A 23,873-nucleotide genomic window follows, 5' to 3' on the forward strand; every position below is an offset into this window, starting at 1 on the left:
AATTCGCGCAAACCCAATAAAAACAGTCTATAGTCTTAAAAATCCTAAAGCAAACCAAACAAAGCGAAGTCTCGCGCAAACCAAAAACAGTAAAAAGTCTTAAATGCGATAAATTGTCTTAAAAACTCAAGTAATAAAATGTTTATCCGCGAAAAATGCGGAAAATCTCCGACCATGGCTTCTGGCTACACGAAGTACCCTCCACGGTGGTTATCTTCTTCGCACTCCAATCCACAACATCGTCCGACGGATCTACATCTGACGCATCTTCCCACTTGTCATTTGACTCCTCAAGCTCCAAGTCAGAAACTGTAACTTTGGCCGGCCCATTCTCTTCAGGCTCCTCGTCAGTGCCATAACTCAAGCATCCAAGGCCACCTCTCTGCACAATAGGCTCAACTGGAGTAACGGGCAGCTCATCCTTCTCCAAACCAGCTCCTGCAATAGATGAAACAGACAAATCGTCCTCCAATTTGCTCCCAATCTGGGGCGGAGGTGTCACAACAGCAGGAATAATGGGTACAGGCAATAAAGTAGGAACATCAGAAATGACCACATAAGACGGTTTAGCAGAAATAGCATTGCATGAAACAACCCACATGGGATACTTCTTCCTAGCGGTTTGAGCAAAAACAATGGACTGTTTGTCCACCCTAAAGGTCAAGGTCCGCTCCCCAACATCAATTATGGCACCAGCAGTGTGCAAAAATGGTTTCCCTAGAATGATAGGTATATGATCGTCCTCGGGCATGTCTAGGACAATAAAGTCAACAGGGAAAAAGAATTTCCCTATTTGGACAGGAATGTCCTCTAAGACTCCTATAGGCTAGATCGCAGAGCGATCAGCCATCTGAACAGTCATGTTGGTCACGACAAATTTGGTCAAGCCTAATTTCTTCGCTAGATTTAAGGGCATGACACTAATGCTAGCCCCCAAATCACATAAGGCTTTCTCTATGGGAAAGGTGCCAATAGAACAAGGGACAGAAAAACTCCCTGGATCAGCTAACTTTCGGGGGACAGTCTGGGTCAAATAGGAGCTAGACTCCTCAGTAAATGCTACAGACTGGACATGCTCAAGTGACCGCTTTTTAGTTAAAAACTGCTTCATGAATTTCATGTAAGCGGGCACTTGATTGACCAACTCAAGGAAAGGTACCTGAACATTTAAACTACGAATCACATCTTTGAATTTATCGAAAGATACCTGTTCTTTGGTCGGAATTAGCCTCTCCGGATATGGGACTGGAATGGAACCATCCGCATTTGGAGCTTGCCTCAAGAATCTCGGAGTACTCTCACTCCGGAATAGAAAATCTCTCAAGTTATCGGGCATAGAGGGACGAAACAACTCGGAATCAGCAGCGTTGGTGGTCGACCTTCCTTGGTTGGTCGACCAGGGTCAATTTTCTCAGAATTGTCAGGAACATCAGAAACCACTTCTGAAACAGTAGAGGTGGTCGGTCGACCGCTTTGGACCTTCGGTCGACCAATAGTGCTGCTATTCTTCTTTTTTATCGTTTTGTTTACTCTTCCCTTTTTCAGCCTTTTTCTTCCATTTAGCATTTTCAACTGTAGGACCCTCAAGTGTAGACCCACTCCTGGTATTAATAGCATTAAGGGTCTCCTTCTTTTCGTCCGACTGCGATGGTAGTTGCCCAGGATCTCGAGTTGCACTCTTGCTTGCCAGTTGAGCAATTTGACTCTCCAACATTTTTGTAGAAGTCTCTCTAGCTTGAGACTCCTTTTGCAGCAAACCCGACAGATTTTGAACCATGTTTTTCAGCTCAGAAATGTCAGAACTTTGAAATTGTTGCTGCTGAGGCACATAGAGAGGCTTTTGAAACTGTTGTTGCTTATGAGGGGGCACATAACTTTGCTGCTGCTGCTGTGGGGGTGGAGTCGGATTTTGGACGTTTTGACTACTCCACCTCAAGTTTGGATGGACATTCGGCTCAAAATAAGTGTTTGTCTGCCTATAATGTTGAAAAGCAGCACAAGACTCATAGGGACTAGGACAAAATCTGCAACATGTCCTTCTCCTCCACATCTCTTTCAAACGAAAGGACCGTCTGACACGGCATTCACTTGATAAATCCCTCCTTTTGAATCTCCTTCCAACTCGTACTTATCAAATCTTGCCGTAAGAGCTTCTAATACAGCTACAGAAGGGGATTCAGCAGCTCTCCTTTGATTTCCCTTGGAATTTCCATGCTCAGCTTTATGGGTGGCCATATCATCAATGATTTTCCACCCCTTAGTTTCTCCAACATTCTCCTGGAATCTGCCATTAGCTGCCGCATCCAGGATAGCCCTCTGGTCGTCATAAAGCCCATTATAAAATTGATTGCATAGGCTCCATTGCTCGAACCCATGGTGCGGAATAGTTCGCACCAACTTCTTGAAACGGACCCATGCTTCATGAAAATTCTCATCAGGACCCTGTTTAAAGCTCTTGATCTAAGCTCTAATGGCATTGGTCTTCGAGGCAGAGAAATATTTCTTGTAGAATGCTAGGATCAGCGAATTCCAATCGGTAATCCCATTAGCAGCTCGGTCCAGGTCCTGATACCACTCCCTAGCAGCATCACGGAGTAAGAATATAAACATCGTCTCCTTTACCTGGTCCTGGGTCACACATGCTGGTGGGGGTATGGAGCAGCAGTAGTCAATGAATGTCTCCATATGCTTAGCCGCATCTTCATTTGCAGCTCCCCCAAATTGGTTTCTCTCAACCAAATTAATATAAGACGGTTTCGGCTCAAATTTTCTATCCGTCCCTGGTAATGTGAATCCCTTATAGAGATTTGCAACTGTTGGCTAGGAGTGACTGGCTATACTAGCTTCTTCAGCCATCTCTAGAAAATCTGGAGAAGTGACGGTATCTGTGGAAGAAACTGGAGATGGTGGTGGGTTTTCTTCAAACAACTCGTTCTCGTAGAAACTTGTCCGAGAACTAGGCTCTTCCTCGGACCGTGCTTCTTGAAATAGCCTTCTCTTAACTCGCAGGGTCCTCTCTAGCTCGAGATCAAGGGGGAATAATTCGCCTTGTTGAGACCTGCGCATAAGAATAAACTACAACAAAAAGATGAGAAAAGTTTAAGGAACAAAAGCTCCTTATACTAAGAGAAAGACTAAAATAATAAAACAATAAAAACTAGCGCTGCCTCCCCGGCAACGACGCCAAAATTTGATGCCTGTCGTTGTGTGCACCAAAAATAATATTTATAATACCTATTAAAACTAACAGAAGTTAGTGGTAACAGGGTCGAATCACAGAGAGGCGGGGGAGTTTCTATTGTTTAATATTCTAATCTTAGGGTAACAATTTGAGGGGGATTGGATTTTGTCTAAGTCTAAATTCAAATGAAATAAATAAGCAAATAAAAATAAGCAAATAAAAATAAGCAAATAATAAGATGATGTAAACAAATAATAGAAAGGAGCTAGGATGATCGGGTCACTATAGCTACGATGGCACATAATTCTAGGTAAGTCTCGAAATACAGTCGTGGTTGATGGGTATGACAAGTCTTCTCGGTCCAAGTCAACTAATAGTCCCTCTCGGTCTATGCTATTAGTCCCTAGGTGTCACTAATACTAACTTTCGTTCTTGACTAGTGATCCTAATGCCTAAATTACATTATCTTACGATCTCAGCAATTTAGCCGTCTTAATTCATTAATCTAGGTCCTTCTCTATCTTTCGATCTACGGGTTGGTCAAAACTAAGCATCTAACAAGTCTCCGCTAGGTCTCATTGATAGATATTGCACTTAACGATTCAAACGAAGCAAATCAGACACGAAGGTGGTCGATCGACCAGCTACCCCGGTCGATCGACCAACCGACTCAGTCGACCGACCAGATAAGCCAGTCGGTCGACCAAGCCCTAATCCGAGGGTAACCTATTCTAATGTCATCTACGCTAATAGCTCGCCTACATCCTAGCAAGGGGGATTTAGCTACACATATTAACAACGATAACAACAATGTAATTTGCGATTAAAGGAATAGAATTCATAATTAAACTAGAAGAACAATTAAATTGCATAAAACGTTAATGACGGTTTCGGGATATCTACTCTAGCAATTCTAAACTAAAAGGCAAATAAAGTGAACTGTAAATTAAAGGGAATAATACCGAAATAGCAAAGCAGAAGAAGATCCGAAGCAAAGCTTTATAAAGTATGAAGAACAATCTAGCGTATTGAATAAATAATTGTAAGCTAATGATAACCTAATAGGAACTGAATGATGAATATAGGATATAAGGTTACGTTATATAGAGTTTTTTCACGTAACCTATATCTAAAAACCTAATTACACTGGGCTTAATCCACATCTTTTATTTCCGTCAGATTTAAGAGGCAGTCGACCGACCACAAGGAGTGGCCGACCGACTGAATGTCGGGCTCCTGCATGCTACTGTTCACGTTCTGCAACTGAGACTGCTACTGATGTGGTCGACCGACCCTTGGGCACGGTCGGTCGACTGATGTAGCTGATAGTTCGCTTCCAAATTTGTCTTTCAAGCTCCGAAATGTGTGCCAACCTTGTTCCTCGAGCATTCTCCTTATGTACAATCCTATGCTAAGTGCTCCGGGACAGATTTGGTCCATTTTCCACCGAATTCTTCACATTCCTACAAAAATCACACGAAAAGGAAGAAATACACGAAACAAGGGAAATAGTAGCATAAACTACTCAATTGAGCTCTGAAATGCGTGTTAAATGAGGTGCAAAACATCATATATTAGACACGCATCAAGTAGCTTGGATACTCGATCGAGTATGGGCCACTCGATCGAGTAGGTGGGCCATTTGATCGAGTAACGTCTTTTCAGCGAGGGTTTATAATCATGTTTTGTTAAATCCGCAAATCATTTCCGCCTCTTTCTCCTAAACCTAAATGTCTCCCTTTCCTCTTCCCTTCACCATATGTCCTCCATGGAATCCCTTGAAGGTTCTTATGCCTTAGGAGTGCATAGCTTGAGTCGGGTAGCGATCATTTGCCAAGTTTTCCTCTTGTAGGTATGTCGTCATCATCATCTGTGTCTTGTGTTTTCAGTTAGGATTAGAAGGGTAGTAATAGATGATTGTATTGTGTATATAGGTGTTACTTGATTGCTGGATATTGCGTGTATTGGCATGGAACGGTTGCAGTTGCTTAAAGGTAGGTTCGCCTACTCAGTTCCTGTGGATGATCTAGTGTGTCGGTTGTTGCGTCGTGGTTGTTGTGTTGTTGTTTTGTTGTGTGGTAGCGTATATGCGGTAATCGGTTGGTGTATACAATTTGTTGGTTGTTGTTATATTGCAGATGTCTATAATTGTTTGTCTCTGGTTCTCGAGGTGCGTCCTCGGCTGAGTGGAGTCATTTGCGGGAGTGGCTTCACGCCCTAGTTTCGCCCTCCGTGGAACCCGCCACGGGAGGGGATGTGCACATTAATGGGACAGGGTTATCGCTCGGTATGATGAGCGGGGCTTAGGTGGGAACGGCTGCGGTCCCCCACTGGCAGGGCTGGTCCAGTGGACAGTCGGTGACGGAGATTGATTGGAGTGGGTGTGATTGTGTGTGACTGGTTGTGCTGTATTGTGTTGATAATTGTTGTTGGTTTATGTTGAGTCTTGCCTCAGTTACTGACCTTGTGTGGTTGTCTTGTTTGTTTATGTGTCTGCCGTGATCTCTTCTGGTGAGCAGTCAGTCTTAGCAGGTGTTGATGTGGTTGATGGCTGGAGTTCTGGCGGGGATGAGTTATCACGAGTACTGATAGAGATAGTGTGTAGCTGACGAGTTGTATCTTTATTTTGTTGGTTGTAACGTTTGTAAATGTAACCATAATTGTTCTTTTATCGACTTTTGATGATTACTTACCTCGGGCAACCGAGATGGTAACGCCTTTATATGCTAAGGAAGGCCTAGTTAAGGCTCCTCGGAATATGGGGGTGTTACAGCCTACTTATGTCTCGACCCAATTACTAATCGTATTTATACATCCCGCCATGTCCGTTTTGTTGATGATCAGTTTCCATATCCTGATATTCTCAAACTTACAGACTCCACCCCTAACCTCACCTCTACCGATTGGTGTAATTTTGTCATCCCCATAACCAACACCTCCCCTCCCTTGACCACCACTGCCGACCCTGTCAACCCCCCTGACCCGTCCCCTTCTTCTGCCACGACAACTACCCCTGCTCGTCCCACCGTGTCCACCACGCCCTCTCCTAACCTGACATCCTCCCCTGTCTCTCAACCCGAATCTGCCTCGTACCCTCCTCCCCCACCACCTCCTCCACCGCCACCACCAAGAGCCATTACTCGCCTTGTCAACAACATCTGCAAACCTAATCCGAAATATGCCCAACTGTCCACTCTTTCCTCTCAGTTTGTAACCCCATCCACTGTGAAACAAGCATTAATTTATCCCTTGTGGCGTAACGCTATGCAAGCCGAGTTCGACGCTTTAACTCGGAACGAAACTTGGTCTCTTGTTCCGTCCAATTCTGTCTCCAATATAATTGGTTGCAAATGGGTTTTTCGACTTAAATATAACCCCGATGGTAGCCTCAAGCAACACAAGGCTCGCTTAGTTGCTAAAGGTTTTCATCAACGACCCGGTCTCGACTACACCAAAACTTTCAGTCCCATTATAAAGCCTACCACTATTCGCCTCATCCTCACCCTAGCTGTTCTACATGGTTGGTCACTTCGTCAGATTGATGTAAACAATGCCTTCTTGTAAGGCACGCTAACCGAGGATATCTACATGGAACAACCTTCAGGTTTTCAAAATCCCGACTTTCCAACTCATATTTGTAAATTACGCAAAGCTATTTACGGACTAAAACAAGCACCTCGTGCTTGGTTTACTGAGCTCAAAAATTACTTTCTGTCATATCGTTTTCGCGGTTCCTTATCTGACCCGTCTTTATTCATTTTTGATCGATCTAATATCCGTTTATATGCCCTTGTTTATGTTGACGATATAGTTGTTAAAGGTTCTCACATAAATGAAGTTAATAAGTTTATTGCAGCCTTGTCTCTCCGGTTTTCACTTAAAGACCTCGGCTGCCTATCCTATTTTCTTGGTATGGAGGTCACTCCGACAACCACGGGTCTCCATCTCAATCAAACGAAGTATATAACCGACATTCTTACCCGATATGATATGCTCGACTGTAGCTCGTCTTCAACACCTATGCTCTCCTTTCCTTTGTTGCGGCAAGAAGATAATGCACCCATTCAAGATGAGTCCAAATATCGTGCAATTGTCGGTAGTCTACAATATCTCTCTCTTACGCGACCTGACATTGCCTTTTCGGTTAACAAATTAGCTCAGTTCTTGACACACCCGACATCGACTCATTGGACTGCACTTAAAAGGCTACTTCGTTTTCTCAAAGGTACTGTTAATCATGGTATACATTTAATTAAAGATACTCCATTTAATCTTCATGCCTTTTGTGACGCGGATTGGGGAGGTGATCGTCATGACTATATCTCGACCTCTGCTATGTCGTATTTATTGGTAATAATCCTATCTCTTGGTCCTCCAAAAAGCAAAAGGCGTTATCTCTATCGTCCACCGAAGCGGAATTTAGAGCGGTTGCAAACACTACTTCGGAAATTTTATGGCTCAAATCTTTATTCAGTGAACTTGGAATTGCTATACCATCTGCTCCGGTTATCTTTTGTGACAATTTAGGTGCTACAAATTATTCCGCGAACCCAATTTTTCACCCCGAATGAAGCATCTTGCATTAGCCTTCCATTTTGTTCGGAAGCAAGTTCAACAAGGATCCATTCGGGTTCAGCATATTAATGGCGACGGTCAAATTGTCGACACTCTCACTAAGCCATTATCTAGGTCACGGTTCTTATTGTTATCATCCAAGATTGGTCTTACTCTACGACCGTCCATCTTGCGAGAGCATATTAAAGATATTAAAACCGTAAACGATAAATCCGAAACTACTAATCCCACGTGACCTATTCTCTTGTGATTTAGTTATGCTTAGTCCATGTATTTAGTTAAGCTTAGTCAAAGTCTTAGTTTGTTTGTATATCCTAGTTTATAGTAATTATAGGAATTAGTTAAAGCTAGGTTAACCCTAATTCTTAGTATATATATTAATGTATGTAATCAGTAATATTTATCTTAATCAATACAATTCTTATCTTATACTTTACATTGACGATTGAAGATTTCCGGAGCACTAATTCAGTATGAGATGATCTCTTGCTTCAAACCGCCTTATTTTCACGATTGCGGATGGTCTAAGATGCTTCTGCCTGCCTATTCACGAAAAATATCAGTCCGTCTTGGCTTCAGACCGCCTTATTTCAGATCGCAATAAGACCTCTCACAAGTGAGAAGCACATGGGTGGTGGGACACCCCATGTGCTTTCCCACTCACACCCTAAATGGGTTTTTTGTGAGAGAAAATGGTATCTGTCTAACAATTTTAGACGGATATGACGGTCTGAAATAAGAATTTGTGGAATAATATAGGGGCTTAGGGTGTGTACTACTAGTGCTACAATACTTGTTTGTGTATGGACAAAGAAGGTTTGACTTTGCTCATTTTGTTTTCCTCCCCAAAATTGAACAAGAGTGTAGTGCGCGACTGCTCTTCCACTCCTTTGCAATTACATACAGTCTACACTTCTGACTTCCCTATCCCTATCCCTATATATTAATGTAAATAAGATAAACAATAGTGCTCATTTGTGGCGTCTTATCAAGTGTATATCAACTATACATTATACAAGTCGTGATACTCAAATCTTGACTTGTTTATTTCCTAATTCATGAGTCGTAACAAGTGTATTAAAATTCCTACTATCGAATTTGTAACATACCCATTTATCCTTAAGTAATTATATGGTTAATTACCTTGTTCGAGTTAACCTTGACATTGCGAGTATTTCGTTACTCTTATCGAAATCTTGACCGTTTAAATCTTAATTACTTGGTGATCGTCACACCCTTGAATTCTTGATCCGTCTGAAGCTTTTCGATAAAGAAATTTTCCTGCTTTACTCTCAACTTGCATCGTAATTCTTACTTGGTGCATAGTTACGTTCCCGAATTCCTAACTTGTCCAACTCAATCTCCGGCCACGTAAATTAAGTCATCATTATATATATTGGCATATTTTAAGGAGTTGTTTGGTTCAATGGTTAAGAATAAAGTGTAATGAAATGACAAACCATAAAAGTACGAAGTTCCAAATCCGTACAATTTAAAACTTGTTTGTTCAATTCACTTAAGCGTAGAGGAATGAAGTTCAAAATCAATGCAGGACCAAGCTGAATTTGAGATTACAAGAGGTTAGAATAATGTTAGCTATCATCATTATATATCTAACTCTGTTCATTCCAAATTACTCTGACCCAATTATTGAAATTGATCAAATTAATTTCAATCCTTTCTAATAAACCAACTAAATACGTATAAACAATAACATATTCTTATGGTTTTCAAGTGTATTGGTCACACAGAGTATCACACGGGCCAAATGAGTCCCATTTTATTTTTATTTTATCTCAAGTTTAAATAGTTATGTAAAATTTATTAATTAATACGCTTTGGCCATGTTTGGTAAACAACAGATTGATATTAGCAGAAGCTAAAAGCAGATTATAATTAGCAGAATTTGTTGACATATTTGACTAGCATATTCAATTAACAGATTTTATTAAAGGTGTTTGGTAATTAGCATATTCAAACTAGTAGATTATCTCAATCTTTTGTAAAATGACAAATAAGGACATGTATAATTTATTGACTAATATTTGCCAAATACATCATACAAACAATTTAATGACGTCGATTTCTTCTACTAGCCATCAAACTAGAAGTAATGTTATCGCGAACAGTTGACATTTCCTTAGTTTCTTGAAGACTTGGTTGCAGGTTGCGAGCAATGATTAGCCACATCTTGCAATACATCTGGGTGTTCGTCAATGATTCTAAAAGCTTCATCTCTAATTGTGTTTCTTCTTATATAATTATGTAATATAAGCTCCACAAATAATCCTATTTTGATCTTGCAGGGAGTATTGAGGCATCTTTCCTAAGATTTTCCATCGCGCTTTGAGAACTCCAAATAATGCCTTCTCAATACAATTTCTTAATGAAGAATGAGCCTTGTTAAAAATTTCCTTAGAACCCCTCGGAGGAGCTCCTCTAAACTCATTTTCATGATACTTTACTTCTGGGTACGGCGTCAAGTACCCTCCTCTAAATTTCCTCAGAACCCCTCGAGTTAAAAGGGTGAACATATTTTTTTTCCAATCTACTGATATAATATGCTGGTGGGAGCAGCATATTGTAAAATAGTAGATTCGACCCCAATCTACTATTTCAATATGTTGTTTACCAAACACCCCAAATAGCATATTGACTAGTCAAACATGCTAAAACTCCCAAATATGAGTATTTTTTAAGCAATCTACTGTTTACCAAACACACCCTGATAAATTATTCGAATCACTTTAAATTATATTTAATTTAATTAGTTTGAAATCAATCACTAAAGAACACTCAATTTTAATTAAAATTATTATGAAGTATTTTGTACGTTTCGGGAATCAGTCTAGTTAATTATTCGCCTTATGTATAGTGTATATTGATAACGTATTTGATTGTATATAATATTCATTATTTCATTCATTGTCGTTGAGGTCTCTATATGTCAGTATTAGAGGGGTATTGTATTAACTCACATTGACAAAACATAATTAAAGTGAGAAGATGATATTTTAATTAATAGATTTAGGAGTCGTTTGGTTCACCATGGGAAGATAGAATTCCCGGGAAGATTAAATTCATGTGAAGTTGAAAATCACGTGAATTGTAGAAATCTTGTTTGGTTGGATGTAGGAACTTGAATTCATGTGGGAATTCCCACTTACCTAGGGGGGGCTATGTAAGTGACTTCCTACATGATGTAGGCAGAGGCGGAGCCAGGATTTGAAACTATGTCGGGCTAAATTTCGAAACTACATAGACACATTTTTGTAGGTTCAAAATTGTCCGATACTTATAACTTATGAGCCGAAAATGATAACGTATTGATTTAAATAAATATAAATTCTCCCGATTTATGAGAATCTTTTGTTTCGCGCAACCATTTATATATACTACAAAAATTTGAAAATAATAAGTACTTTAAAAAAACACACATATTTCCTATTCCATAAATATTAAAATTAATAAATTTGAAATTGCTCATGCTCGAGATTCATTTCAATATCATTCAAAATTTATAAAATCAAAATTCACCTATGTTTTTTTTATGCAATTCTCAATTTTCGAGATTATCACTTCTTCCTTCAATATATCTCAAAATATGAGTTTAAATATTAACTACTACGTACTCGTATTATTTATCGACTAATCGACAATTTTTTGAAAATTTAATGATTTAACGACTAATATATTACTACATCCACTTCTTTGGGATGCTTCGGCGTTGCTTTCAAGGAGAGATTCAAAAGAATGAGAATATGTTGGAGAAAAACAAAAGTAGAAAAAAAATATGTGAAGTCACAAATAATAGAAAATAGAAACAACAACTTATATACTAAGGGGTCGTTTGGTTGCATATAGGAATTTGCATTGCCTAGGAAGTCATAAAACACGTGAATTTGGAATTTATGTGAATTGCAAAAAAATGTTTGGTTGCCATGGAGGAAGTGCAATTCATGTAGACATTCTAACTTACCTATGGGGGCCTAGGTAAGCAACTTCCTCCATTGTGGAAGAATTAGAATTCATGGGAACTTCCAATTCATGTGAATTGGGGTAACCAAACAACATACCCATTTTCCAATTCACATGAATTTAAGTTCCTGCATTGTTTAGTGGGTAACCAAACGACCCCTAAAAAGAAAAGTGGAATATCTTGTGAAAGTCCCAAAATGAAAATGTGGAACATTTTTAAGAAATGGAGTATCAATTTAATGAAAAAAAAAATAATTAGAGGGCTTGAACCTGCGCCAACTATAAGTTGATTAGTAGTTATAGCACCCTCCAACCACCAGTACTAAACTATTGACATGCATACATATTAACATTAAATTTTATTTATCCAAATTTTTTATAGGGCTATAGGCCATATAATCCATTGGATAGATCCGCCCATGGTTGTAGGAATTGGAGTTCCATAGGAAGTTTTACTTCCCATAAATTGGGCAATCAAACAAACCTTCATTTAGCTACTTCCCATGATTTTCCAATTCCTATGAATTTGGAAGGCAACCAAACAACCCATATCGATCACCACAATTGTGGACCCGTTTTCTACGCCTACATATATACTTTTAAAAGCCCGTTGCAGGGACTCAACAAGCACTACCGAAAAGATATTATAATCAATATAATTTTGTATACATCGCTACTAAAGATATTAAACAAAATCCCATCATTATAAATTGGCAAACGTGATCAAATAAGATTTTAGACGATATTTAATTAATAGATTTTTAGTTTTTTTTTGGTACACATATTAATAGATTTTTAGTAATTAGGTCAAAATCAAAATATTTGGTAAGCAATCTTTCAAAGCTATAAATCATCCTCCTCCTCCCGTGGTGCCCAAGTAAATACTTTCTCTCTTATATTGCACACTTTATTTATTATTTATTTTTCTTGGACTAGGGTTTTGTCGAAGCCCTAATATGCATTAATTTGGGTTTTAGATTTCTTATAAATATCACTCCATTAAACCATCCTTTCAGTTAACGCTTGATGGCGTCTAAATTCACAAATTTGTTTGATTTGCTCGGCGGTAACGAAAGCGATGATGATGTTACCGATCTCTATGAACGCATGAAGAAGAAGGCTGACGAAGAAGTTCCATCTTCTCCTCCTAAGACTAGAAAAGAATATATTGTCTTTGGTAATACCTTATTTTTATTTATTTATTTTTCCTTTTTTTTTTTGTTAAAGTTGTAGGGTTTTTAAGTATCATAGTTTTAATTTACTTGCTGGTGTTCGGTTATTTTGTTCTCCGTGATTTGGTGATTTTAATCAAATTTAAACAATGGATTGGGACGGAAAGAGTATATACGTTTAAATCTCTGCAAAGAGATTGAATTTTATATATTGTAATTAAATTCTTATTATTGTTTCACATTACCAAAATTTATCGATGATAATTTATGCTTAATACGACTGATAAGTTAAGGAGCGCATTAATTCTAATCATTATTGCATTAAACAATTTTATTTTATGATTGTTTACCACTCTTTCTAAAATAAAAAGATTGATTATAAAGTTGTATGTTAAACTCCGATTTTGGTGAATCAAATTTGTTTGTTCATGGTGCAAGCGTGCAATTATAACGATACGTGATTAAAATTTTACTTGCAATCTTTAATGTTTGAAATTAATTCTACTTAATAATGGCCTATAATTTTGAGTATTGTTAGTTCTTGTAATCTCGAAGAACTTCCTGCTAGAAAAGGTAGCACTCGCTATCCCAAATCCTAAAAATTGTTAAAAATATAGATTTCTGCCACTATCCAAACTCGCTGCTCCCAAAGTTTATCGATGATAATATTTATGTTTGCTTGTTCGAGATGAATTGCATATATACTTTTTTTTTTTTCACTAATTATATTTACAGTGCACTCTATATTACATGAACTAGACATTAAGCAATAAGCATCATAAATTGACATGAGATTATGAATCATAAGAAGCACATTAATTCTAATCACTATTGCATTAAACAATTTTATTTTATGATTGTTTACCACTTTTTTTAAAATAAAAATATTGATTATAATGGTACTGTATGTTAACCCCGATTTCGGGTGAATCAAATTTGTTTGTTCAGGGTGCAAGCGTGTAACTATAACGATACATTATTAAGTTTTTACTAGCAATCTTTAGGGTCCGTTTGGATTGAAGGAATTGGAGAGAAGGGGAGGGGAGGGAAAGGGAGGGATTTAATTTTCTTTGTTTGGATAAAAAATATGGGAGAAAGGAAATGGAGGGGGAGAGAAATGAGATGACTTATTTCCTCTCCTATAGAACAAACTATAATCTTTCAAGGGTGGCAAGATTTGGAAAGAAAACATTATTTGGACTCTAATTATACAACCAACATCCTTCAATCCTCCATCCATTCTTCATCTCCCTCCTTCCTCCCCTTCCATTTTCCTTTATAATTTTTGTTATCCAAACACCCACATCCCATTTGCCCTCCCCTTCTCTCCCCTCCCTTCACCTCCCCTCACTCCCCCTCCCCTCCCCTTCCCTCCTAAAGTTGTATCCAAACGGACCCTTAATGTTTGAAAATAATTCTACTTTATAATGGCCAATAATCTTGAGTATTGTTAGTTCTTTTAATCTCGAAGAACTTCCTACCTAGCAAAAGGGTAGCACTCGCTACCCCAAATCCCCAAATAGTTAAAAATATCGATTTTTGCCACTATGATCTGAACTTGCTCCTTCCCTGGTACTTATAAAGTTATAATTGCTTCCTACAATCATAAGGGTTAATAATCTAATAATTTGAAAATAATGGTTGGCTTGTTTGAGATGAATTGCATATATACTTCTTTTTTTCACTAATTATATTTACATGCATTCTATACTACATGAACTAACTAAGACCTACGTAATAAGCAGAATACATTGACATGAGATTATGAATCATATAAATCTTAATCCCTACTTTTAGTTGTAGTTTGAGAAATATATTAAATGTCTAGTTTAATCACTTGTTATGTGTGCCTTATACGAAACAATCGCAGCTGAAAATTCGGAGCATATTGATTCTCGTGGGAATGGAAATGAAAACGCAAAATCGGATGAAGAAGGCTGGCAAGTAGTTCATAAGAAAGTATATGCAAAAAAAATCCAAGAAAACGGCAATGAGCTTTCTAATGGTTCCGAACCGACCACGGGGAAAGGTGATGTAAATGGCAAGATCTCAATGACAAATGGGAATGCAAATGGTAATGGGAATGGTCGTGGTGGTAAGAAGAAGGGTAGTGGTCGATATCGTGGACGAGGAAAGGGTAGTGTCGGGAATGGAAACCATGATAATGAAAACCGTGATAAGGATTTGAGCAATGGCGGTAATGGAGATGTTGTTGATGCTGGCAATTCTGAAGGGTAAGCTTTTTATTTAGTCATGTTCATCTTTTGTTTTGTAGCCAGGGCGTTTCAATTCAGTGGATGGGAGTAATCTTGCTGCCGTGTGAACATAGGGTAGCTTTAAATAGGTTTATACCTTTATAACTGATTTAAGTAAATTTCAATTTATTTGTAGTGATGCTGCCGTCACGGTCGAGTCATTAAATGACAAAGAATCCGGAGGGAAGGAAACAACTGAGGAGGTCAAGAGCGATATTCCAAAACCCGAGGAAACTGCAGAGGAGCGGGAAGAGAGGTTGAGAAAGGAGCAAAGAGAAGAAAGGCGACGTTTGAGGATACAGGAAGCAGCTGAGGTATTTTCTCGTAATGATAATAAAACTTTACCTATGTCTCATTATTTTTGTCGAATCGCAGAGTATTTAACATAACTTTTTCAATATAAAAAAAAAGCTAAAAATCTTACGTTATTTTACATATTATATTGCAAGCAGTCAACTAATTGTGACTATCTTCATGCCACCTCTACCACCATTTACAACCCCTCTACATTGACAACTAAGTAGTACTAGTTGATGAGTTCGCGTTCAAATTAGTTGGGGCATCCATACGATTAGGAATACAAAATAACGTCATCTTAACGAAACATACAAGTATACAATTATAAACATGGTTTACAATTATAAACACTAGGACATTTATGATGTTGACGGGTTTCAAGACTTTAGTAACTGACTTGGTTGACATATGCTTTTATAGGAAGCTAGGAAGATGACTCTTGACCAATATGAGGCCCTATTAAAGAAGAAGCAAGCCTTGAACCTCAAGAAGACGGAAGCAAGAAGAGTCGTATCTACTGACGAGGATTTCGAGAATATGAAAGAAGTCGGGAAAAAGCTAGATAATGATGAAACACTGGTGAGTTGACTTTGGAGTTTGGACCGATAATTGGCATTTCAGTTATATGTAATCCTTCCGTATAATAATCAAACTCCATATGTGCCAATTGCAGATTGTAGAAAAAGAAAAGACGAAGGGGAAAGCTGCCCTTGTGAAATCGGTAAGTGAAAACTTGTATAGTATATTCCGCATTTATTTTTCTATTTAGGTAATGTCTATTTCCAAATAGTATCTAATGTAGTTTACTTTCCACTTATGCTATTGAAGACATCTGAGTCGAAGCTGAAGAAGAGTAAAAGTTTTGAGAAGGGACCTAAGCCTCTTGTATGTAATTAATTTTTGTGTTAGCTTTTATTTCACCTTAGCTCAGCTGTATTCCGACTTTTTTAACATTTCATTATGCGCAGGCTGCCAACTTAGCTAAACTATTTCGACCAGCTTCCTTTCGTAGCCACAGAAGTCGGCGAGGAAGAGACCATGAAAACCAGGTTGGTTTTGCGCACAGGTTACCTTCTCAGAATGGTTCTACAAGCGAAGATCTTCCAAGCAATAATGGGCCTCTTGATGAAAAAGTCTTAAAGGACGAAATTCAGTTTCCAGTCCTCGGGTCTGTCCCCCCTGCGCTACCCTCCGAGTCTTCAGCACCACCTGCAAACCCATCCACCTCATCCGAATCTTCTTCTGCACCTCCTTCAAATCCATCCACTTCATCGGGCTGCTAATTCTTCTGAAAGGGCTGAACCCTGATTTTGCCGTAGTATAGATACTGGTTTTATTCTACCCTTATATTCACATGTTTGAGAAGATATACTTGATTGTTGGGACGAAGTTTTGGGATCTCTACGACTTAATTTCTGCAGTTTCTAATATCGTCGTTTCGATAAATGATCGTTTCTTAGATCATTACATAGGTTCTGGCTAAACGTTTTAAAAATTCAACTAATATTCACTAACTAAAAACCAAAATCTAAAGATAGTTCACCCGAAATTACCCAAGAACGAGACTTGGTTCATTTAATTCTGTATTTATTTATTTCTTATTCTTTTACTTAAAAATTTTGGGATCACAGGTTTATTTTCTCGGTTGCTTACTCATGTTACCTGCGAAAAGCCTTGTTTTGTCATGAATTGATTTGTTGCTGATGGCAACATTACGAAAAACACAGACTTATCTCGGTACCCTTTTACGTGTTTTTCATAACCCTTTTATTATTGTTTTCATTTGGGTCACGTTTCCTAACAAACGTTCTCATTTCATATTCTACATAACAATGTAGATGATCTTGCAATACATTTATTGAAAGACAGTCTCTAAGGAAACCTACTAGAATAAATAAGCAAGTTTCACCTTAGAAAAAGAACCCTGTGTGGATCATATGCATCTGCATTCCTTAAAAGTGACCCAATTATAATGCTTTTTTCAAAGTAAAATCAAAAACAACTTGGAGCTCAGCTATATGCTTATATTTTGTCAACTGGTGAGAAGGAAACTTCAGCCGTCTTTATTACTTAATAGTAACACACTTGAACAACAATTTAACCCCACCATCCCACCTTAATCTAAGTTTACAGTGAACTCTAAGCCAAGAAAGAAACTTGTCTCTATAAAAAAAAAAAAAACCTGCTTGTTTACTACATCAACACAAAACTCACAATAACTCTCGAATTTGACGATATCTTAAACCTAACAAACCCGTGATGTTGAATTCTCGGTGTCTAATCTCGTCTCTCCTCTTAATTGCCATCAAAGTCTGTTTAGCAGACGACGACAACATCCAGGACTTCTGTCCTGCAGCCATCTCAAATTCCAATGATCCGCACAACCAGATCTTCTTCAATGGACTTCCCTGCCAAAACCCTGCCAATGTGACCGCTTCTGATTTCAAGAGCATGGAGCTCAAAGAGGTTGGAGATACCGACAACTTCTTCCTGTCGTCGACTAACATTGTCACTGCGAAAGAGTTCCCGGGGTTAAACACTCTTGGGCTTGCGCTGGGACGAACTGATATAGAGATTGACGGGATTGTGAGCCCACACTCTCATCCCAGAGCTGCCGAGATTATCTTTGTGAGCAAAGGGATTGTGACAATTGGGTTCATAGACACCGGGAACCAGGTGTTCAAAAAGATGCTCAGAGAAGGAGATGTGTTCATTGTTCCAAAGGGTATGCTCCATTTCTGTTATAATACAGGGTTCGAGTTTGCAACTTTAATCTCAGTCCTTAATAGCCAGAACCCGGGAGTTATTGACATAACCGGGACTGTTCTCGGTTCTGGCTCAGAGACTGCAGCACATGTAAAGCAAAGACTCGCATCTCTAACCCAACAGGAGGTTGAACACACCACTTCTCAAGCAACGGCTTCTAACCGACATTCTGAATTGTGAAGTCTGATAAAAAAACTACCATCATAATTTCTTTATCCTACTTCTGTTGTATTTTCTGGGTTTGTTGGTTTGCGATTGCATAGCTAGCTGCTAAACAATGGTTTGAATTTTACAGTTTCACATATGTATATGTTTAATTCCAATTTTCCTGGTATAGAATGTGAAATGGAAATTTACTGTACTGTATGCATTATATAGGTAGAAAATAGCATGAAAACAAGAGTCTGATCTCCTCTTAGAACACACGTGCTAGGGGTCATATATAGGTCTCGTGTCAATACAGTATTTTTAAGTGTTTTAAGCAATAGGCAAGGACTCAGAAACTCTATGTCAACAAGTCTACTAGCACCTACTTCACACAATCGCCCTCTACATACCCCCAAAAGGCTTATCGTCCATATAACTTCAAAGCAAATATTTGATAAATAGGTCGAAAAAAACTATCCAAGACTGAGGATGAATATCCTCGGGGGCCTTCCAAAGACCTAAATAATTCTGCAAGTATTCAATTTGAATCTAGAGCATCGTGAACTTATACTATGGCAATTAGGCGATTTTATATGTGTATCACCAACCATCAAGATTCAAGACTACCAAATTGGAACTAATTTCGGATACCAGCATGAGTGACACTATCAAAGTGTGGGTTGTCGTTGAAGAGAAATACTAATCCCTGAAGTTATACACAGCCGTTGATAACTATACCGATTGACCAACTACAATTATAAGCAAATTTTAACATAACTTATTTCATCCAGCATGAGTAGGAACATGTCCAAAAACATTATAATCTTGAAGAAACTATGGCATAAGAGAGCAATGTAGCATGTTTTTGCACATGGCAATATAATTAAGAAGATGAGTTAATCAACAAAATACTCACGTAACAGGAGTAATTCGAAAAAAATACCGCCGAAAAGAATTCAGATTTGATTCTAACAAGAACCCTGAAGATGCTTCTTTATTAAACTTACAAACTACTCCAATTAAACAATGATATTTCCCACAGCTCAGAAGTAAAAATAAATATAAATAAACAAGTAGGCTGACCTCGGAAATCAGAAGATTATGTCTTCATCCTTCGGGAACGAGCCAGCCAACAGATTATGAGCTGCATTCACCGATATTCCCCTCTGCAGTGAAACATTTTCAGCAACCTGATCCTCGGCAAACTTCCTGGCAGCTGCTAGCTGTTTTTCAATCTCCTTCTTCTTGAAACCCTGTATCTTCTTCAATCTAAAAAAGTCCTCCCTTTCGAGCTCATCCAGCTCACCTTTGATGTACTGAATGGTATTTTCCAACCTTGGTTTAACCACATTTTCCAGGGCGTTCACCCTACGGTTAGTAGTCTTGATAGCCTCATCAAGTGTCAAAAATGATGTTTGAAGAGAAGCCAGCTCTACGAGAACCTCAATGGCCTTTATATAGGCGACTCGACACTGCTGGACTTGCTGGCCACCTCGAGCCAACCCAGTGAGGTCGTTTTTGGTCTCTCCCTCAGTGAAATAGTCAAACTTGGGAAGCTTGACTCCTGCGACATTTTCTTGACGAGAGCGCACTTTAAGGGTGGCAGTTGATACGTTTTCAAGGACAACGTGTTTAATGTTCTCCCCTGCAACGTATTTGGCTTCAGTCAAGGAAAAGGCAGAATTTTTCATAATATCGCCCATAGACTCCTTTGCGGAGACTATTTTCTTGAGAATCTGACGAAACTGAACAGTCAAAGCATCACTCTTCTTCTTCAAAAGGGCATGTCCTCTAGTGGCACCAACAAGACGAGCTTTTATGACTCCAAGCACGGTGACAGTTGGAACAACATTGAGGCGCTGGGTTTGGCCAGACATCTTAATCTAAGCAGAGAATTAGCCTCTACAAGAATTACAGGCCTATAGTACATCAAAACAACAGAAAAAACATAATAAGATATCAACTGAGTTCACAACTATTAGTCAATTAAGAACTTATCCAGCATAAAAGCAATGTAAAGAAGAAAGAAACGGATGACAATAACACTATTGATGACAAGTATTCACAATTTCACTCATTGACAACCCCAAGAATCAGAACCTTCTGACGAAAGAGTTTCCCAAGCAGCCAAGCTTAGTCCTTATGAAAGATGCCATTGGATCTCACTCTAGATCAAGATTATAAGAAGAATAACCAGAAACTCTAAAATCACCGATGAAAGTCCTTCATCCACTCCATTTTCTAAATTAAACCATGAGATACATTTTATGTAAGTTCAAAGTTTACATAGGCAATCTTTACTAAAATGTACAAAGTTAAAGTGTGGGAACTCCGTATTTTATTGTCCTTGGAGGAATAGTTACCCAACAGCAAAGCTCGGTCTGGAAGAAATTGAGAGATACAAGTTGAGCTCCAAGCTCTTGATTAAGTTTCAAGCATAGTAACGCCAAACTACCAAAGCAAGTGAAAATCATTCATCCTCCTCATGTTCTACAAATCTACAACCAACTTGTATATACACGAGTGATATATTTTTATTTTAAGTTCAAATTCAATCTTTACTAAAATGTATAATCAACTATTGAAGGAAACTTATTGGTTCTATCGTCCCCAACCTCTGCCGTAAACTTGGAACCCTCACAGTTCTATTACATGCCAAATTTCATGCTCCTTTGTCCTATCCTACTACTCATTTCATTTCCTGTTGTAGGCCTCACGTAGCACAATTGTGGAACAACAACATTACTTGATGCCTCCAGGCTCTGGGTTTCCACTAATGGTAAACCGAGTGTGTAACCATTCCACTGTTTTCACTATTGAGAGCATAAAGAGATTGTTCACACAAGACCCGTGACGAAAATTGAGTCGAGAATTGCACTGACTAGGGACTTACTTAGGAATTTCAAGAATCACAAACATTTAACCGAGTCTGTTGTTACAAAGAATAGCTTTGACTCCAATCGAAAAGAAGAGCAATACGAAAACTCAAGCCAAACCCATAATTTCATTTAAGGGTCTGTTTGGATAGGAGGATTTGGAGGGAAAGAGAGGGGAGGGAAAGGAAGGGATGATAAATCCTTTGTTTGGTTAGCAAAATGGAGGTGGAGGGATTTTAAGGGGAGGGAAAATGAATCCCTCCACTTCCCCCCTCCAAGCCAAACTATTTCCTCTCCAACAAAGGCAAGATTTGGAGGGAAAATGACCTCCTCCATTCTCCCTCCCCTTCCCTTCCATCCCTTTCTCTTTCCTCCTTCTCCCTCCCCTCCTTTTCTCTCCACTTTTGCTATCCAAACACACCCTAAAGGCACTTCCACACGTGTGTTTGGATAGCAAACGTGGAGGGAAAGGGAGGGGAGGGGAAACGAGGGAAGGGAAAGGAAGGGAAGGGGAGGGAGAATGGAGGAGGTGATTTTCCCTCTAAATCTTGCCTATGTTGGCAGGAAAATAATTTGCCTTATAGGAGGGAAATGGAGGGATTCATTTTCCCTCACCTCCAAATCCTTCTACCTTCATTTTGCTAACCAAACAATGGATTTCTCATATTTCCAATTTCCTCCCACCCTTTCTTTCCAAATCCCTAAATCCAAACACACCCTTAGTTAGGGATGGCAATGGGTAGGGTCTGGGTAGGGTCCGTCCAGACCCGGACCCGACCCGAGATTTTTCCTTTGGACCCGTACCCGACCCAAACCCGCAAGGGTCTAAAATTTGAGGACCCATACCCGGACCCTATGGGTAAGGGTAGGGTCTGGGTCTGGGTCTGGGTCTACCCCGCGGGTCCGAGTTTCAGCCACTTTAGTAACAAGATTAACTGCTATGGGGTCTATAATATTAAAAAAAAAAATCATACTACTTTAACATTATGAGTTTATTAATCTGCCGTTAATGGTGGTTGTCGGTCACCGGCTATTAGAGAGGTGGTTGCGGTCGCGTATCGGTCTTTGTGGTGGTGGTTTTCTTGTGTCAGTGGTGGTATTGTCAGAAGAGTTTGGTTGGGTTTTATCACTTTATGGGATGAGGGAAGAGAAAAAGACTTTAGTTGAGTTTTACGATCACAAGTATGAATTCGGAAAAGTTGTAATTTTCATTTTTTTCTTTAATAAAGGGTCTAAGGGTCGGGTATGGGTCTCATAACTTAGACCCGGACCGGAAATATTTTCTTAAGACCCATACCCGACCCATACCCATTGGGTCTGAAAAAATGAGACCCATACCCGACCCGTTAGGGTCCGACCCTCAGGGTCTGGGTTGGGTCCCCGACCCACTGCCATCCCTACCCTTAGTTGATTTAAGCATCAAACCATCAACAATTTCTGCTTAATCAACCTTTATAAACCCTAATTTATGGAATTAAATATCAGAGGTAGATACTAAATCTCTAGTAAAAATATGTTAATCCCAACATTATATAATCCTTACAAAATTTACCATTAACATATCAAAAATAAGATCTTTAAACTACCCTCTTCTTAATTCTTCATCTTCTCACCCCTTTTCCCATCAAAATTAAAACTTTAGAACTATAACAACATCAACATTACCCTGGTGCTTCAATGGCTCCCGCAAATTGCGGTCGACGGGGGTTAGATGTACTCAGTCTTACCCTTGTGTTAGCAACACAAAGAGACTGTTTTCGAATGACCCAAGATGAAAATAGCAACGAGAACTGCATCAAAGGACTGCTATCAAATCAAACATTAGAGCAATTAACTTATAAACTACTAAATTACCCACAAAACTCAACTAACCCAGATATAAAATACTCAAAAAATAATCAAAATTTGCTTAGATCAAAGTCAATGATCATCCACAGTGATATCAAATCACAACCCAATTAATAAAAAACAATAAATGACACTTAAATCATATACAATTATACAAATCGCCATTGTCCAATAATCCTACAAAAACATAAACATTTGAATGCTGTAAAAAGACAAATAAAACGCGGGAAAAGAGAGAGATAGAGAACCTGAATGTGGGATTGGATAGAGAGATTGAATAGTAGTAGAGTCACAATAATACTACGAGTATATTTGTATGTAGATCGCCTGGATTTGTTGATGTATCGATATTAATTTACATAAACATCGAAAACTTGAATGTATTTTTCACCAAGCGTTTGATTGTTTCTTGCTTTTCGTTTAGTTAGTTAGAAAGGCACCAGTTTTGGGCTGGGGTCCGGTCAAGTTAACATAATACTTCATCTCATTCAAACCAAATGTAACACTTATTCAATATACTAGTTTGGATATCCGTGCGTTGCAACGGCGTAATTAACTTAGCAAACAAAAATTGGTTATAAGGTCTTAATATTTGCATCTTATGTCTTATCATTTATTTAGATAGATCAAAAGTCAAAACATCTTATTTAAAGAAAGAAAAGAGATGTTAGGTTGATAACTAAGTTAAAAAACGCTCATATTTATAATCATAAGACCACTCCATCTTATGTTAATCTTTCAATGTGGGACAATTATATTATTTTTATATAATCCTACA

General features: G+C 38.6%; 3 protein-coding genes and 1 non-coding gene across 5 annotated transcripts; 3 read left to right on the plus strand and 1 right to left on the minus strand.

Moving 5' to 3' along the window:
- Nucleotides 1-2,368: 2,368 nt before the first annotated feature.
- LOC141622085 (small nucleolar RNA R71) lies at nucleotides 2,369-2,475 on the plus strand. Its single transcript, XR_012532862.1, has one exon. It is a non-coding gene; the product is annotated as a small nucleolar RNA R71 (small nucleolar RNA).
- A 10,052-nt stretch (nucleotides 2,476-12,527) lies between these two features.
- On the plus strand, nucleotides 12,528-16,904 carry LOC141612624 (uncharacterized). 2 transcript variants are annotated; one of them, XM_074431511.1, is made up of 8 exons: nucleotides 12,528-12,611; nucleotides 12,751-12,911; nucleotides 14,777-15,140; nucleotides 15,298-15,475; nucleotides 15,879-16,037; nucleotides 16,132-16,179; nucleotides 16,287-16,343; nucleotides 16,427-16,904. In XM_074431511.1, the coding sequence occupies exons 2-8, from the start codon at nucleotides 12,761-12,763 to the stop codon at nucleotides 16,739-16,741; spliced, it is 1,272 nt and encodes a 423-aa protein (XP_074287612.1). In that variant the 5' UTR covers nucleotides 12,528-12,611; nucleotides 12,751-12,760; the 3' UTR covers nucleotides 16,742-16,904. The 2 variants fall into 2 exon arrangements, with proteins under 2 accessions (XP_074287612.1, XP_074287568.1); XM_074431467.1 differs by lacking the exon at nucleotides 12,528-12,611 and having other exon boundaries at nucleotides 12,665-12,911.
- A 634-nt stretch (nucleotides 16,905-17,538) lies between these two features.
- LOC141612440 (germin-like protein subfamily 3 member 4) lies at nucleotides 17,539-18,583 on the plus strand. Its single transcript, XM_074431219.1, has one exon. It carries the CDS (start codon nucleotides 17,718-17,720, stop codon nucleotides 18,402-18,404), a length of 687 nt encoding a protein of 228 aa, XP_074287320.1. The 5' UTR covers nucleotides 17,539-17,717; the 3' UTR covers nucleotides 18,405-18,583.
- Nucleotides 18,584-19,215: 632 nt separating this feature from the next.
- On the minus strand, nucleotides 19,216-23,535 carry LOC141612431 (V-type proton ATPase subunit D). Its single transcript, XM_074431208.1, has 2 exons — nucleotides 23,344-23,535; nucleotides 19,216-20,290 (listed from the first exon to the last, which is right to left on the minus strand). Exon 2 carries the CDS (start codon nucleotides 20,246-20,248, stop codon nucleotides 19,463-19,465), a length of 786 nt encoding a protein of 261 aa, XP_074287309.1. The 5' UTR covers nucleotides 20,249-20,290; nucleotides 23,344-23,535; the 3' UTR covers nucleotides 19,216-19,462.
- Between the last annotated feature and the right edge of the window lie 338 nt (nucleotides 23,536-23,873).

The sequence above is a fragment of the Silene latifolia genome, chromosome 1 (genome assembly GCF_048544455.1).
Source record: "Silene latifolia isolate original U9 population chromosome 1, ASM4854445v1, whole genome shotgun sequence".
NCBI classification, from domain to species: Eukaryota; Viridiplantae; Streptophyta; class Magnoliopsida; order Caryophyllales; family Caryophyllaceae; genus Silene; species Silene latifolia.